This window comes from Scheffersomyces spartinae (assembly GCF_019049425.1).
Source record: "Scheffersomyces spartinae strain ARV_011 chromosome Unknown scaffold_23, whole genome shotgun sequence".
Lineage (NCBI taxonomy): Eukaryota > Fungi > Ascomycota > Pichiomycetes > Serinales > Debaryomycetaceae > Lizanozyma > Lizanozyma spartinae.
Window position 1 is genome coordinate 120039 of NW_025065070.1, and position 17228 is coordinate 137266.

General features: G+C 41.1%; 9 protein-coding genes and 1 non-coding gene across 10 annotated transcripts; 5 read left to right on the forward strand and 5 right to left on the reverse strand.

Moving 5' to 3' along the window:
• Positions 1-544: 544 nt before the first annotated feature.
• On the forward strand, positions 545-2029 carry PANK4 (pantothenate kinase; the record flags this gene model as incomplete). The annotated part of the gene is made up of 1 exon (XM_043193523.1): positions 545-2029. The coding sequence occupies one exon, from the start codon at positions 545-547 to the stop codon at positions 2027-2029; it is 1485 nt and encodes a 494-aa protein (XP_043047360.1).
• A 779-nt stretch (positions 2030-2808) lies between these two features.
• Positions 2809-4164, forward strand: KQ657_002774 (uncharacterized protein; the record flags this gene model as incomplete). Its single annotated transcript, XM_043193524.1, has 2 exons — positions 2809-2812; positions 2834-4164. The coding sequence occupies 2 exons, from the start codon at positions 2809-2811 to the stop codon at positions 4162-4164; spliced, it is 1335 nt and encodes a 444-aa protein (XP_043047361.1).
• A 79-nt stretch (positions 4165-4243) lies between these two features.
• MCY1 (putative cysteine synthase) lies at positions 4244-5461 on the reverse strand (the record flags this gene model as incomplete). Its single annotated transcript, XM_043193525.1, has 1 exon — positions 4244-5461. The coding sequence occupies one exon, from the start codon at positions 5459-5461 to the stop codon at positions 4244-4246; it is 1218 nt and encodes a 405-aa protein (XP_043047362.1).
• Positions 5462-6764: 1303 nt separating this feature from the next.
• CTF1 (Ctf1p) lies at positions 6765-9707 on the forward strand (the record flags this gene model as incomplete). The annotated part of the gene is made up of 1 exon (XM_043193526.1): positions 6765-9707. The coding sequence occupies one exon, from the start codon at positions 6765-6767 to the stop codon at positions 9705-9707; it is 2943 nt and encodes a 980-aa protein (XP_043047363.1).
• Positions 9708-9718: 11 nt separating this feature from the next.
• On the reverse strand, positions 9719-10543 carry KQ657_002777 (uncharacterized protein; the record flags this gene model as incomplete). The annotated part of the gene is made up of 1 exon (XM_043193527.1): positions 9719-10543. The coding sequence occupies one exon, from the start codon at positions 10541-10543 to the stop codon at positions 9719-9721; it is 825 nt and encodes a 274-aa protein (XP_043047364.1).
• Positions 10544-11459: 916 nt separating this feature from the next.
• UTR4 (putative acireductone synthase) lies at positions 11460-12191 on the forward strand (the record flags this gene model as incomplete). The annotated part of the gene is made up of 1 exon (XM_043193528.1): positions 11460-12191. The coding sequence occupies one exon, from the start codon at positions 11460-11462 to the stop codon at positions 12189-12191; it is 732 nt and encodes a 243-aa protein (XP_043047365.1).
• A 40-nt stretch (positions 12192-12231) lies between these two features.
• On the reverse strand, positions 12232-13350 carry RAD23 (Rad23p; the record flags this gene model as incomplete). Its single annotated transcript, XM_043193529.1, has 1 exon — positions 12232-13350. The coding sequence occupies one exon, from the start codon at positions 13348-13350 to the stop codon at positions 12232-12234; it is 1119 nt and encodes a 372-aa protein (XP_043047366.1).
• A 378-nt stretch (positions 13351-13728) lies between these two features.
• Positions 13729-15507, forward strand: RAD7 (UV-damaged DNA-binding protein; the record flags this gene model as incomplete). The annotated part of the gene is made up of 1 exon (XM_043193530.1): positions 13729-15507. The coding sequence occupies one exon, from the start codon at positions 13729-13731 to the stop codon at positions 15505-15507; it is 1779 nt and encodes a 592-aa protein (XP_043047367.1).
• Positions 15508-15560: 53 nt separating this feature from the next.
• Positions 15561-15662, reverse strand: KQ657_002781. The gene has a single exon. It is a non-coding gene; the product is annotated as a tRNA-Pro (tRNA).
• Positions 15663-16432: 770 nt separating this feature from the next.
• On the reverse strand, positions 16433-16957 carry KQ657_002782 (uncharacterized protein; the record flags this gene model as incomplete). Its single annotated transcript, XM_043193531.1, has 1 exon — positions 16433-16957. The coding sequence occupies one exon, from the start codon at positions 16955-16957 to the stop codon at positions 16433-16435; it is 525 nt and encodes a 174-aa protein (XP_043047368.1).
• Positions 16958-17228: the final 271 nt, after the last annotated feature.

Here is a 17228-nt window from a genome sequence, read left to right on the forward strand (position 1 = left end):
ACGCACGACCTTGCCGGAGTTTTGTATCTTGTTGGGACCGACCCAACCAGACGCAAAATTTTGCTTCTATTAGAGAGTCCATCTTCCATTAACAATAAAATAACCATTGGGACCGAAAGGCCGCGGTTTTGCTGTTCCCGGTATTTCTCATTTCCCCTATAGTGTATAGGATATTGGAATGTCGTACAGTCCAATCCCTTTAGTCGTAGTAGTAATAGTAGTGCATTTTAGTAGTAAGTTTGCGGTGTAGAAAAGTTAGTTGGTTCGGCTGAGGGTCTTCCCCGGATTTTTCACCCAAAACTTTTAAAGCTTTCCTTTTATATATATTCCCACTATTGGCGGTAATACGCATAGAAGCTTTATGTTATTATTATTGATATTATTAAACGTCATAATTTAATCCATAGTCGTTATTATTAATCCCGTTCCCCATACGACCAGATCCTAGCGCCATTACGTCTATAATTAGCGATAGTAGTTATTATTGCATGCCATAGTTATTTATTCATTCTCCACTATTTATTCTTGTACTTAATCATTGGCCATGCCATTATTCCATTCTAAAAGGAAACATTCGTACATTCAAAACAACGGCGAGCTTTCCACGGCGTCGTTCGGTACTATTAAAATTGAATGTTCGGGTGCTTACATTGCAAACGACCATCTTCTTCTGGTGAATAAAGAACGGACGGATATCAGTGCATCTTCCTCGAGTACCAACTCATCTCGAAGCTCACTGGATACAGAAGAATCCGAAGAGAGTCCAGCATCAACAAATGGTACATCTCAATCATTACAAGAGTCCAATCGTCATGAATACATCCAAGCCAATGGCTCAGCTACAACGTTAGTACTGAATGGCAAACAACAACAACAACAATTACTGCCTGTCCCTATAGATACAACCATAGATCAAAATCTTACTAAAAGAATCACGTTACCACAACATTCAACGGAAATCATACACATTTCAGTGGACATTGGTGGTACATTAACCAAGCTAGTTTATTTCACTCGCAATAGCTACAAACAGAGAGGAGGTAAACTCCATTTCCGAGATTTCCAAACAGAAAACTTCACTCTGGAAGTACTTGATTTCATCATAGCATTGGTTAAAAAATCATGTAATCCTACAGAATCCAATGGGAACCAGCCTCCAATTACTCATATAATGGCTACTGGTGGTGGAGCGCATAAGTTTTATCAATTTATGAAGAGCACATTTGAAAAACGTAAGCTACCCATAAAAATCGTTCCTACGGATGAAATGGAGTGTTTGATCAAAGGTTTAGATTGGCTAATCACCAAAATCCCCAATGAAATCTTTACATATGACCTTAAATTGGATAAGACCATGTTTGTTGATGATGATGCCATTACTCAAGACAACATATACCCCTATCTCTTGGTTAATATAGGTAGTGGTGTATCTATGATTAAGGTTACTGGACCAGGTAAATTTGAACGGATTGGTGGATCTTCATTAGGTGGGGGCACATTATGGGGGTTACTTTCACTTTTAACTGATGCCAAAGATTACAATGAGATGCTAGAGATGGCTTCTAAAGGTAACAACGAAAATGTTGATCTTTTGGTGGGGGACATTTATGGAACATCTTATAATAAAATTGGGTTAAAAGCTTCTCATATTGCCAGTTCCTTTGCCAAAGTATTCAAGAAACTCAGGTTTAACACAGATTATTCCAAACTTACACCTCAAGATAAGCTTGCCATGTTCAAACAACAAGACATTGCAGTTTCACTTTTATATCTGATTCTGAATAATATTGGACAAATTTCATATCTTCAAGCTCTTAGATTTGGACTTAAAAGAATCTATTTTGGTGGCAGTTATATCAGTGGCCATATGCAAACCATACATACACTTAGCTATGCTGTTAATTTCTGGTCCAATGGAGATATGCAAAGTTATTTTCTTCGTCATGAAGGTTATTTAGGGTCTGTGGGAGCATTTATGATGGGACCAGATACAAAGAGTCTGCCACCCACACGTTCTGGAACGCCATGAGATGAGATGTGCTTCAAAATTATTATTATTATTATTATTATTACTATTTATTATGTATATAATATTATTTATTAGGCTTCATTGTTTTCCATATACTCCTGACCTTTAATATCTCGGAGTTCTTTATGCCATTATTGCCCCTCTTGACCCTGACACCAGAAACCCAGTGCCCCACGAGGCATCAAGGTACAATAGTGATTAAAGTTATACTGCCACACACTCAGAGCGTACTAGTACACGGTACTAGAACGCTTCTGCTATCATAGAGCGTCATACGGGACTCTGTAGTCATCGCACACATACCTCGGTTCAACTATCAGCTACTCTCTTCCACCTACACCATACAATACATGACAAAATGAAGCGGCACCAATAATCAACACCAGTTCAGCTCCTTCTCGGAACAATATAGGTTAACTGTAGTGATGCATACCGTTAGTCTTGTCTGCGTCTGCGTCTTGTCTGCGTCTTGTCTGTATCTAGTATGGCTTGGTCTGGTCTGGTCTTGTCCCCCACCCCCGCCAAACCTCCACCTAATCTGGACCAACCGAAAAAAAATATAGACTCAAGATGTGCACCACTAAACAACAACACCCATTCATTTTTTCTTTTGAGCCAGTCCATCCAGACATCCATTCCATTCCATTTCATTACGTCTAACCATCGCAGACAGGCACACGAGTTAACGTTGCGGCTTTTCAATATATCTGACTCGTAGTATATATAAGGACACATAGAGCTACATATATATAACATATATATATTTAAGGTATATGAATATGGGTACACCAGGTCCCACTCAAGAGTGGACAGACGTGCTTCAGCACAGAGATAATCATATTGCAACACAAACTACCTTTGGAACCAGTCCGACTAGAAGGTTATTCAACGATATACCCAATATGCCCACTACGGCTACCACCACCCCTTTAAAGGGAAGATTATATGATGCTATGGTGAGTGGCGAGAAATGCGAGACCATCACCATCAATCCGGCAAGTCACGAACTGGATCACCAAAACGAAGAAGCATCAAAACAGGTTACGTCTTGGGATATATGGTGGTCAATGATTTTGACAGTTTTGGGGAAGGATAAAATGGCAAGAATGGCTCAATATCTGCTTCGATTGATTGTTTATTATGCAAACAAGAGTGAAACATATTTAAGTGATGAATCTATCAATTTACAACTGATTCTTAATCGATATAATGATAGAGAGAAACAGTTGAATATATTTCGGAATTTGTTTAAACATCCTCAAAACTTTGCTAGAATTGCAACCATTCTTGGATGTCATGTGTTACAACAAAGAGTTAAAGCAGTGGTGCCTGCGTTATCACTTTTCAGACAAATGCTTAGAACTGGGAAATCACCTTTTAGAATCCGAAATTTGGTTGTGGCTTTGAAAAACGCCATAGCACCAGATGGTTCAAGTATCAATTGGCAGAAACTTTTGGTCAAAAAGAATATAAGTGATCTTACTGGACTTTACTATAATATTTGTGATGAATATTTATTACTTTATAAACTTAAATTGGTCCATAATCGTGAGATGCATACATGGGCATCGAGACACGAAATGATAGCATGGTTTGTGGAAACTTGTTTTGCTCTTAATACCACCTGGAAAAATCTACAAGAGTTATCTGAAGAAGAAATGGATTTGAAGATTCAATCTCAAGTTAAGCAAAGAGCTCGGGTGCTTAGTCGACTGATTCTTGGTTCAGGGTCGGCAGTCATTAATCATAATACTACTACTACTAATAACAATAATAATAATAGTGGTAATGTTGCTGCCACCACCACTCAAATAGAGGGCTTGATTCCAGGTAGTGGTTCAAATAGTATGTCCAGCAGCATTATGAGTTCTTATCTGACACATGAAGATTCCAAAGAGGAATTGAAACAAATGAAAGATCTTCAATTCAAAAAGTATTCCAATTATATGGATTTGTATAAATTGATATCCGATTTTGCATTCTGTTTCTATCTGGTATTTAAAGTACCGTTACCCTTTGGTTCTTTGCAGATTATATTAGGTGTGATGTCCAGTTCATTCAGTTTACACAAGATATATCGTGAACAACGGAAGAAGTTGGTTGACCGTAAACGGGCCGAACTTTCCAAACAATAATATTCATGATAATACTAATTAATGCATATGGGATATAGAATTATAATTATGAACTGAATATTTGGTCTAAAGCGAATAATTATGAAAATACTTGGTCCAAAGTGATGTCACTTGATATTTTAGATGCTTCTTTCCAAAACTTTGATAAATGCCTAGCACCCAGATCACATGCTATAAGGACAACTTTTCTACCCACTAGACCTTGTTCTTGAATCATTTTGATAGCTGCAACACAATTAATAGCTGAACTTGAACCCCAGAAGAGTCCATCATGAACACAGAGGTATTTGGCCATTCTAATTGCTTCTTCATCTGTCACTTTGTAAGCCATGTCTATGAATGGTTCTGCTACAGTGAAATTGTGAGTTAAACGATTTAACCCAACTCCTTCAACAAGTGTGTCTACTTGATGACGTCTTCTGGTTCCTTCTCTTTCCACAGTATCGTACATTACTCCATAATTGACTCTATTAGCCAACCCACTCCCTTGGGGGTCAGCCAAAATAACTTTCACATGAGGATTTTTACCCTTTAAATACTTCAGAACCCCAGCTATAGTACCTCCTGTCCCCAGTCCAGCAATAAAGTAATCGATGCCTCCGTTAGTCTGTTTATATATCTCTGGACCCGTGGATTCATAATGGACTTTCCAATTCAACTCTGTTTCAAATTGATTGGCGAAAACAGCCGTGGCAGGGTTGCTAGGATCGTTGTTGATGGATTCTGCTTGTCTTCGAGCGGCGTTTGTGTATTGGTTGGGATCCACTATACTGGCGGGGTCTACAGGATGAAGAACACATCCTAAAGCAGTAAGAGAATCCAATTTCTCTTTGGAAGTATCGTTAGGTAGACAGATATGACATTTATAACCCATCGCATTGGCCAATAATGCTAAGGAGATCCCGGTGGATCCAGAAGTACCTTCAACAAGCACATCATCTCTGTGAGGTTTGATTACACCATTTTGTTCATAGTGCCTTATAATAGCAAGAGCAACTCTGTCTTTAGCTGAGCCACCTGGATTGATGAGTTCGAGTTTAGCATATATCTTACATCCTGTAGCTCTAGATAAAGATTTGATCTCTATAAGAGGGGTATTACCTATAAGCAGTTCCACACCTTGTGATAATGGAGGACATGCCTTTGGAGATGATGGAATGATTTTCTTTTTATTATTGGATCGGGGAACAACATTATTAATATCTATACCCAACTCCTGATGTATGTGATAGATCACAGCTATTGCTGAGACTATTGCTAATGTGGTTTGAGCCACGTTCAGCCAATTCAACGGCATTGAGTTATAAGACGTGTGGCTATAAGCAGAAAAAATGTAAATGTAATGGTTAACTTGTGGATGTTTTAGTGTACTTAATGTCGCATTGACGGTTTCTTATGTAAGCGTTTGACACATATCGTATATTTCAACGTTTTAACCTAGTTTTAAAGCCTCCTGTTGTAAGCTTAAATTGGTATTCCCCGATATGCCGAAAGTGGGGAAGGCTGCAATAAATGTGAAGTCCGATTAACGATGAGCCTAAAATCAACTGCTATCAGTTATCAAGATCCGCAATAGTTTTAAGAGTTTAATGGTTATAACTACAGATTTCTTATGTAGCATTACGCCATAGTTTTTCTCTATCATGTCCAATCATAGCAAGTTTCAGAGAATTGATTTTTTCATTAGGAATTCGAAGTAGATATCGTCGGAGTCAAATATCGGTTCGTACTACTCATGATGCCGAAGCACCACCAATAATACTATTTTGCACCATTATACAGTACAAAAGCCGTTAACAACTCAATTACATATGTACAAATTCTGGAGGTCGGGTAGCACTCATGTAGGGAAATACGTATGTAGAGAAGTACGCATGTAGAGAAGTACGCATGTAGATCTGGAGTACGTAACGACATGTGGGAGAACATATGCACTTATGTAAGAGCATTAGTACATATATGTATACGAATTACTACATATCAATATGAACGAACAAATTGGTATTAACCCGTATAATGGTACTCTTTTCCGTGCTTAATTGGATTAATCATTGCTCTGTAAGAACACCAATACATTCTTTTTTTTTCCATCTGTCCATAGCCCGCTGTTAAATATTTGTATCCGGATCTTCCCCGCAGCCTGGAATAGTATGGCTCCCTCTTGCTGTCGCCACTACCCACCACGAATAAGGCATCTGCAAGTGCCACTGCTATTACTTCGACTAGGACGCCCTCGTACCACGACATAGCTGCTACCAGTACAACGTTCCACTTCATTACCACCACAGTGTGTCCACTACTACGTCCAGGGTTCTTCTTTTTACGCTAGAGCCTAAAGTACAGTCCCTCACAACCAAGACACTACATACCATACCCCTTGTTAAGCTTTTGTTTGTTTCATTCACTCATTCACCCCACCCCACATTTGCCGCCACACGCAATCCTCCAGAAATAAGGTAGTTTGCCTGCTTACGTACACCTAACGTTAATCATCGTTATATTAGTGAATAGGAAAAAGTTATCTGCAAAGGGATAACAATCTTTAGCATCGTCAAATCCACTCTTGTGCCCCTTGGCGTGTCGTATTTGCACGTTTATAAATGACAGCAACAAGGGAACAAGCTGAGTCCGCTCCCGTAAAGCGAGAGGACCAGGAGGTCAATGAATTTTTGCCGACCAAAAACTCCTCGTCTTCGAAGGTTGGCGGCGTTGTTGATGAGCTGGAAGCAACAACAGGAGCGGTAACGGCATCAGCTTCGGCAGCAACTGTAACGGCGTCATCCACAAGTCCTGAAAAGACCAAGGAGAAACCTAAAGCGTTCACCATCAAATATAAAAGACCCAGAGGATCTCGTGCGTGTGCTGTTTGTCGTTCAAGGAAGGTTCGGTGTGACGCGGAGATTCATATCCCCTGTACCAATTGTATTACCTTTGGATGTGAATGTGTGCTTCCAGAGGCTAAAAAGAGAAGCAATAGCGACACTACAAGAACAAAGCGAATAAAACATGGTGGGGGTGATTATAATACTCCCATCTCCACTTCAATGTCTAAATCTGGGTCGTCAAGCGTAGCTGAAAACGGTGGCGATGGAGGCGATGGTGATTTAAGTGGTGGTGGTGGTGCAAATGGCAGTAAAAATGGAGGGGTTACCGTCACTCATAGTGGTGGAGGTGGAGGTGGAGGTGGTGGTTCCTCTACAACAACAAATAGTATCCATGGAAGATCTACCAATTCGTCTTCTTCTGCCAATGGGCCACATTCAGCGAACGAAACCATCCTAAATATAAGTCAAGTCCTGATTCCTCCTTCTCTTACATCTAATTACAAGGTCAGGCCCGGTATTCACAAGAGAGAAGTGCTTATGGGCAATACAAAGCCTACAGTCACCTTTCTTGGGGCATCATCTGTTGGTATCGTGGCTCAAAAAGTTGGAGAACCTCATATTAGATTGACCGAAGACGTTTACGATATCCCTGATGGGTCCCTTGATTCAGTTGAATTGGAGATCTTGAAGATGAGAGGTGCATTTCTTTTACCACAACATGATTTAGCGTTGGATCTTATTGAAACTTATTTTGAACGTGTTCACCCATTAATGCCGGTGATTAATCGATCAGAATTCATGCGGAGATTCCTTGATCCTAAAGATTCTCCTTCCCTTATGGTTCTTCAAGCTGTTTTACTTTGTGGGGCCAGAATTTCCAAGAATCCATTGGTTTTGGATCTGAAAGGTTCAACCAACTTGGCATGTCTTACCTTCTTCCGTCGTGCTAAGGCATTGTACGAAACGAGCTACGAACTGGACCCAGCATCTACATTACAAACATTGATTTTAATTGGTTCGTATTGGGAGGGTCCTGAAGATGTCACCAAAAATTCATTCTATTGGACTCGTGTGGCCGTTGGGTTGGCTCAAGGGTTTGGATTCCATAGAGACGTTAAAAACTCTCCTAATTTAAGCACAGTGGATAAGAAAATTTGGAGAAGAATTTGGTGGTGTCTTTTTGAAAAGGATCGGAACGTGGCCATTGCCTTTGGACGTCCTTCGGTAATTGATTTGAACGATTGTGATGTTCCCATGTTAACAATGGAAGATTTCAATGAAGATGAACCGGACTATAAACTGCCTTATCAAGTGAATGAAACCCATGCGCTTTATTTCATTCATTTGGTGAAGTTGGCAGAGATTACAGGAATCATTCTTAAACATCAATACACGGTGAAATCAGAGCAAATGAAATCAAAATTGAAATTTAGTGTCATTCAACATAGTGATATGTTAATGGGGATTTGGTTTACATCGTTACCACCGGAATTATCCTTTTCTTTAACTGACCCAAAGACTCAAAACTTTTATGCTTGTCTTTTGAATGCTCAATACTATAATCGACTCTATTTGATTCATCGGTCCAACTTGTTGCGTATGGCCAAGTCCAATGCTGCGAATTCCAGTAATTATAAATACCCATCTTGGGGGATCCTGTTCCAAGCTGCTCGGATGATTAGTATTGTTTCTAAAATTCTTTTGGAAAGAGATCAAATCCGATATTGTCCTGTGATGTTTGTGTATATCTTGTTTCTGGCACTTGTGATGTTGATTTATCATGTGGATTCTGAAAATAATGTGATTGCAACAGCTGCATCTGATTCCCTTTATGTTCTGCGTTCTGTTCTTCGTGAATTGGCCAAGTATTGGCCCGTGGCGGAGTTATTACGCAAGTTGTTTGATAAATATGCCAACGATAAGATCAAAAGAGCCAAGGTTATTGAAAAGGGTACCAAAATGGCTTACTACGAAGATGCTGCTGCTCAAAGAGAATTACTTGCAAGATCAAGAACGGTTAATTTCCAAGGGACTACCAGTACATCGCTTAATGATTTGTATCTGCATGCTGTTGAGCGAAAGCAGCAGTTCAATCAATACCAACCTCAGCAGCAGCAACAGGAGCAGCAACAGCAACAGCAACAGCAATATGAACAAAATCTTCAACGTTCTCAATTCCAAGATCATCTGCCATCTAATTCGAATGGTGGAAGTGGTGGTAGTGTTGGAACTATTGGTGGAGTCAATCTTCAATCGATATCACCCAATCTGAATATCTCAGATATTTCTGCAGCAGATACAAGACATAAAGGTCAAGGACAAGAACAAGGACATTCTACGAAGATTGACTCTACATATTCATTCCCAGACATTTCGCTTGTGACTGAATCCATCGATAAAGACAACCAACACAACTTCTTGGAGAACTTTGATCCCACCCAGCTTTTCCCCGACGTGAAATTCAGTTTACCTCCCACCAGAGCGCAATCGCCCGAACCGTTCGCGAGAATGAGTCCAACGACCGAGGTCTCTGGTGAAGAGCACAGTGAAGCCACGCCTAATTTGGCCCATGAGGGCCAAGCGATGGCAGGGTTACCTTCGATTGGACAAACGCCACAAGAGATTGCTCAAACGAATTTCATTGATGATTCGTTCCTCAATATGAATCTACAAAAGATGGACGAAGGACTCGGGAGTTTCTTTAGTTACCTGATGTGAAATGGTGATGCTCACTGCCTCTGAAGCTTATGTAAGATCTCTTCTCGTTTAAGTTTTTGACTATAACCAATGACACTTTGTATTACTGTTTCGTAGGTTTCAAATTCCCCCTGACACGACGCGATTTCACCCATCCAAACACTTGCCAACTTCAAGAGTTGGTTGTAGAAGTGTTGGAATTGAGCCAACTTTTCGTCCACCACGGCCATGTCGCTGTCCAATAAGAACTTTTCGCTCGAATGGTTGAGCATCCCCAGTTCGATATTGCTTAGCACTTCTGAGGTAGTCGTTTTGATCAGCTCCACTTCTTCAACGGGGATGGCTTCTATTGGGGGAAGTTCAAACCCGTCCCAATCTATGTGAGTTCCACCATCAAGATGCGACGACCCACTGGGTCTTCGACCGCGGATTATTGCTGTGTCCACCTGTAAGTTATGCGACGACGACGACGACGTACCATCAGAGGTCAACTCGTCCAAGTTGATGGGGATCCCAAGTCGAAGAAGTAGGTTGTATCTTATCTTCAGTTTAGTCCAATTGGGTGGCAGTAAATATGGTAATCTAGAGAGTTGTCCAAACACTTGTTGTGACCTGTCAGAAAGTAAGTCAGGAGAAGCCCCCCTAGACACCCCCCTGGACTCATTCTGATTGGCTGATATTGGGAATAATGTACTCAAAAGCGTGTCGAGTCTTTTGTCAAAGAGTTGTGGATTTGAAAGGGTGTCTTCAGTAAACGTAGTTCCTTCTTCTACTTCTGTCGTTGTAGTGTGAACCACTGCTTCATTAAAGTCGTCGAAATCAGAGTCAAAATCCGACTCGGCCTCTGATCCAGACATATTGTGAATGAATAAGACGAATAAGACGAATACGACGAATGGCGTCAAAATGTAAACGGTACGACGTAAACCATTTTAAACCGTGCGAAATTTACACCGCGACGATCACTACTGCGACGGGAATCATTACCACCACTATTTCTACCGCGATAACCACTACGACCACTTCCACTAACTGCCACTAATACCACCACTACCACTGCTTCTGCTGCTGCTACCACCACTACTATGATCTACTTCTTTTCTGTCGGAAACCCTGGCCCTGTCAACCGACATTCTGTGGGTCACAAAGTCTTACAACATTTAATACACAGCAGCCGCGCACCACAACTAGTCAAGAAAGGAACATACTCCATAACCTCGTTGGCCGATGCCTCAATCACATTTGTTCGTTCCAATATTTATATGAATGATTCCGGTCGACTGTTTGCCAGTTTCGTCTCCCAGGAACGAGTCAACTTCAACTCCGATGTCGTATTAATTCTTTACGATGACTTTGATCACAAGCTCGGTAGCGCCAAGGTCTCACTGGGCAGTTCATCGGCTTCTCATAATGGCATCAAGAGTATAAAGAAACACATGCCCTCAATGCTGCAAATACCGTCCATCTTTAAGGTGGCTATAGGTGTAGGACCAAAGCCTACTACGACGTCTAGAGATACAATTGCATCGTGGGTCTTGTCACCATTCAGTGTAGACCAGTTACTGGTTCTTAATGAGGCAACTATGGTGAAGATGGACACACTATTAGACTATGTGTGTGTTGACGACATTGACGACATTAATTTGACCCAACTAAATAAACTGTTGAAATAAAAGGCTCTGCACCAGACGCACCAAACGGTAGCGCGCCAACGTCTAATTTGTAGGCAATATCTCAGTATCACCGTCTCTATGTTGTATACTCTTTAACAGCATGAACCATAAAGTCTTGATCTTCGATATAGAAGGAACGGTGTGTCCTATTACATTTGTTAAGGATGTTCTTTTCCCGTATTTTACTGGTCAGATCCCCCAGATATTAAGCGCATACAAATACCCATTAACTGGAAACGTTGACACTGATCATGATCCGATTCTTGATACCCTATTGAAGTTCCCCCAAGACACCCTAACATCACAAGAAACGCTCCGTAGTCATATTTTACAGCTTGTTGCCGCCGATATCAAAGAGCCAGTATTGAAGTCCCTACAAGGTATCGTATGGAAGAAAGGATATCAATGTGGAGACTTGAAAGCTCCAGTGTATGCTGATGCCATTGAGCTCATCACCAAGTTCACACAACAACCAAATCAAAAGGTATACATTTATTCTTCTGGAAGCATTGCCGCACAAAAGCTTCTCTTCGGACATGTGGAAGACGTTGGAGACATGAACCAGTTTATAAGTGGATACTTTGACATCACAACTGCTGGGTTCAAGACTGAGACCTCATCTTATACCACCATTTTGAAGGAAATATTTGGTGATGGTGAAGAAGAAGAAGAAGAATCTGTGCTATTCTTAAGCGATAATGTTAAGGAGGTGAAAGCAGCAAAGGAAGCAGGAATGGAAGGCTATGTTGTGGAAAGACCAGGCAACGCTCCATTAACAGACTCGGATAGAAGGAACTTCACAATCATCAATACCTTTGAGGATATGGTATAGGTCATACATAGATACATACAAACATACATATAGTTATAGTTTAGCCATACTTGTCTCTAAACAAGATATCGGCAGCCACCTCTTCATTCTTATCACAGGCCAAGTATACCTGAACTACCATGGTACGCTCGAACCCCAACTCGCATAATCTGATAACAGCGTTTTCTTCCAGTTCAGTCAAATTAACAGTGATATGACCTCCACTTCCTTCATGGCCTTCACCACCTTCTTCGGCTCCTTCGATTGCTCCTTCTTCATATTCATAATCTTCACCAGAGAGGAACTCATTAATAAATCTATCTGGATCTTGTTGGATAGCCTGAGCAATGGCAGGGTTAGTGGCAGCAAGTCTCTCTAAAAGAGGTGCGATCCATTCCGGATTGGATTGAATGGCCTCTCTAAGTAATGCCAACTGCTCCTCTTGTGACTCTGGGGCTACAACACCACTGGGTTCATTTTGATGGGCCTCTTCAGCAGCAGCTGCGGCAGCTGCAGCTTCAAACAAGTTCTCCCCCACATGGTCTTCATCGTCTTCGTTGGCGGTGGTGGTGTCATTTGCTTCAGTAGCTCCTGTTTCAGCACCGGAATCAGCTCCACCTTCAGCAGCTTCGGCTGGGACAGGAGGTGATGGACGTTGCAAGGACTGAGGAATACCCGTTAACAAGTATTCAACCGCACGGTGAGGGTTGTTGAAAGCCGCTCTCAAGGCTTCAAGGACTTGAGGTCTTGTGTAGCCCATTTCCATGATGTTTGTGATGGTTGCTTCTCTTTCATCGCCTTGGGTGAACGCAGAGCCTGCTTCGGAAGATTCTGAAGGACCAGACTCCGTTGCCGCAGGAGGAGTGCTAGAAGCTGGAGCTGGAGCAGAACCGGAGCCAGATTCGGAAGCAGCAGCAGCTGGAGCAGCAGCTGGCACCGGAGCTGGCACGGGGGTCTTCTTCTTTGAGATCATAAAGATAATGGAATCATTCTCTTTAATTTTGATCTCTTCCAAAGTCTTTTCGTCTTGTAACACCTTACCAGAATAAACAAGCTTCAATTGAGATGGCTCACAATCCTTTTCAGCCCCGAGCTTTTCCTTGACGTTCAACACGGTTTCGGAAGGTTCTGCATCGATGGGGATCTTCAGTTTCTTAAAGTCTTTCAATACAATCTGCATCTTGAGTCAGTGTACAATAACAATAGTGATGGCGATGATGTTGTAATATTGGTGACGTTTGCTACCACTGGCACTTACTGCACTGTATCCACTTGTTCTATGAGCACAGACAGTCACGGTTGACAAAATTTCACTGTCAATTAATTTTGATTTGGGTTTTGGTTTTCGCCCCGCGATGTGGAGGAGGCTGACACTTACTACTGGTATAGTTAGCACGGTAAGTTGGAGGACTCTTACTGTAAGTAGCTGTTGGAGGAGTCATATTGCTGTGCAGTCTGCTGTAGTGATACTGTTGCCGCTGCCGTTGCTTTACTGTTCTATCGCTGACACTGTCTGTCTGTCTGTCTGTCTGCCTGCCTGTGTGTCTGTCTGTCTGCCATGAGATCTCGTCGTACAACCTCTAACGTCAAAGGACCCAACTCGGCGTTAACTGAGTTCTTAAGACTGGAAGGTATCACCGATGCTTTTAGAAGAAGACGTGAAGCTGAAGGGACGACGACTCAGCCCCCAGAGGAGCCGTCTGTGTCTGCTGCGACTCCACCCCCCAGTGGTCACAGACAACGTCGTCAAACTAAAAGAAGACGCGATCTTGATTTAGATCCAGACGAAGAATTCATCCCAGAACACGATGACGACGACGATGACGATGCTGATGCTGATGTCTACTATGACGACGACGACGTACAAGGAGTCAAAATCTCGGGTGAAGAAGATACCTGTGTTGAATGTGGCACTACATTCTATTTGAACGTCTACCTGAGATACCTCCAGCTGAAGAAAGGGTATCTCTGTGACATGTGTAACGAGGTTCTAAAGAGACAAGAACGAGCCAAGAAACGGAATCAGGTCTCTGCTCGCCGGAAACGGAAGACGGTGGCTCTGGCGTTGCTCAACAAAAGACAAGTGTTGCTTCCCAAGTTGCAAGACATCTGTATTCACGAGATCTCCAACAACATTAACGATGTCGATGTCTTGGGCAACATTGGAGAGACCAACTTGAACAAGATATCGCAGATTTTGTCGAAGAATCGCTCGTTGAATAACAAGACCATTGGGTTGTTTTTGGGTCCTCATTGTAAGGCATTGGAGTTTTGGGATTGCTCTAATGTTGATTCGGATTCCCTTAATAAAATCGGCTCCTTTTGTCCGTATGTTGAGTCTTTAACCCTACACATGTGCGGACAACTTCACAACGATAATATGAAATATTTCAGTACCAATTTACCTCATTTGAAACATCTTTCATTGGACGGTCCCTTTTTGATTAGCGATTCAATGTGGCAGGAGTTCTTTGAAACGGAGGTGGGGAAGAACTTGGTCTCATTTGAAGTTAGAAATACCCACAGATTCGGTAACGATTCCCTTATTGGGCTATTAGAGAATTGCGGATCCAAATTGACTCTGCTTAAGTTGTCTCGCTTAGATACGGTTGATTCTGGTGATGTATGGTCATTATTGCCTCATTATTTGGGTGAAAGTACTTTAACTGAGTTGGAGATCTCATACCCTGTTAGGGAAGAACTTATCACTGATGACTTGATAATCAATATCTTATCAGTAACTGGTGATACTTTGGAGTATTTGAACTTGACCGGTTGCTCCAATTTAACTGATAAGTTATTGAGTGATGGCATAACTAAGTTCTGTCCACTATTAAGAGTATTAATCTTAGACTCTTTGGATCAATTAACTGATGAAGGTTTCGCTAATGCTATGGGAAGCTATAGTACAATTAACCAAGGTGGGTTAACCAAAGTTCTGCTTTCAAATTGTGTGGGCTTAGGTGATAATGCCCTCTATGCTTTATTCCAACACTCAGGTTCAACATTAATTGAATTGAACACTAATTCCATCCATAATCTTTCAAAAGAGTCGCTCCTACAAATGTTTACCGATGATCTACATCCTTCTAAAGTCGAACAGCAACAGCAACAGGAACAGAATTCCATTTCTTATTTCCCTCAAGTACATCTACTATTACTTACTACGTGGGATATTGGGTTTGTTCGGTCTGTGGATGATGAAGTGGTTAAGGCTATCTCCGATCATTGTACGAAGCTTCAAATCTTGGAAGTTTATGGGAATAACAGATGTTCATCCAGAGTACTAGTACGTGAAGGTCTTCTTTTGTTAGGACGTCAAAGTGATAGTATTTAATAATTTATAAATAATATTAAACACTCTATGTTTATCTAGAGTTTGGAAAAAAAGGGGCGAGCTGGGAATTGAACCCAGGGCCTCTCGCATACTTGCGTGTTGTTACAAAGTAACTAGCGCCCAAAGCGAGAATCATACCACTAGACCACACGCCCATTGTTGTTATAACAGAGACATTTTTCTGTAAAATGCTGGCCAATTAAATGTAATGTACTGCACAATGAAAGTTAAGTGGTATAATTAATTAGTATGGATAAAACTCTAGTAGAATCAACCGCATCAGATCAATATTATTATGTTTATCCCAAATCGTAGCTGAATAGGCGAGAGTTCTAAAATCCTCTTGACAAACGTACGATGACCATATGTTGTTCCTATTCCAACTGCCAGTCTGTAGTGGTGCCGGCACCACCACACTCCATTTCAAGAGAGCATCCCACTTGGAAGGCCACAGCGAGCGCCTAGTGCTAAGTCCTTGGTTGTAGGGCATATGCGGCGAAAATGGCAACTGAGAGCGTAACGAGAACTAACTAAAGGTATACAAAAAGAAGTATAATGGTCATGTGAATCAATCTTAACTACGGTAGAAAGATTAGACTAACGTTAAATTATTATGCTATGAAGGTTAAATCGTAAAGAGTGTTGATATATTAGTTGTGGTTAACTGAGCGATGAGTTACAATAATACTAGTTAGCTGGAACTGAAATTAAATTGGCTTCAACTAGTGCAGTTCGTAGTAAAGGAAAAGCTAAACTGCACTCCTCTTTCGGTAATCGTAAAGTATCTCTGGTGCTAACTTTATTTTCTTTCACGATATTCGACCTTCAGATATGTTTGGAATTGTTCTGGTGATTTACATATCTGTTGCCCATCTCAATATCAATGCAAGTGACATATTGTGAGGAATATATGGACTAATTGTACTTATCTTTTCTTCTTTGAAGCCTTTACTTTGGTTGTAGCTCTCAGAAGTTGTATTGGATGCAATCCCACATATTTCCCATTCATCTCCTTATATGCGTTCATATAATCATCAGTGGTGGAAAACTCCACAAACCCAAATCCTTTAGGCTTTCCAGTCCTGTTATCGGTTGGTACCTTCACTTGTGTCATTGTAGGATACTTTGCAAAGGCATCATGTAACATTTGGTCAGTCACATCGTCACCCAAGTTGCCAACGAATAAACGGAAATACATAGGATTCCAGTTGAGAAGACTGGCATCTTCCCACAGCCGTCCATTATGGTTTCTTTTAACAGTCTTATCATCGGATGAGGCTTTGGAATGTTGGGATACCTTTCTGATAGCTGACGATGATGTTGTTGTTGATGATGATGATGATGATGGTGATGACGTTAATGCACTATGGAGATATGAGGCAGCTTGTTTACCAGCAGCCAAGCGTCTATCGGAAGACTTGGAAGTGTTGATCTTTGATATTCTACTCATTGATACAGAAAGAAGATGTTATATATGTAAGACAAATGTTTAGGTGCGAAAATGATTAGAGAAGTGGGTTATGTAGAAAGGGATACCAATACGTGGCCAGCTGATGGAAAATACTGAGATGTTAGGGGGTTATACTGTGTATTTATAGGTAGAGGAGATGAGTGGCGACTCCTGATAATATTACCTATCACTTTTGAAATTGGAATATTACGTATCATAATTTTAATTGTAACATGACGAGTCATGTATCGATATTAAATATGACGTATCG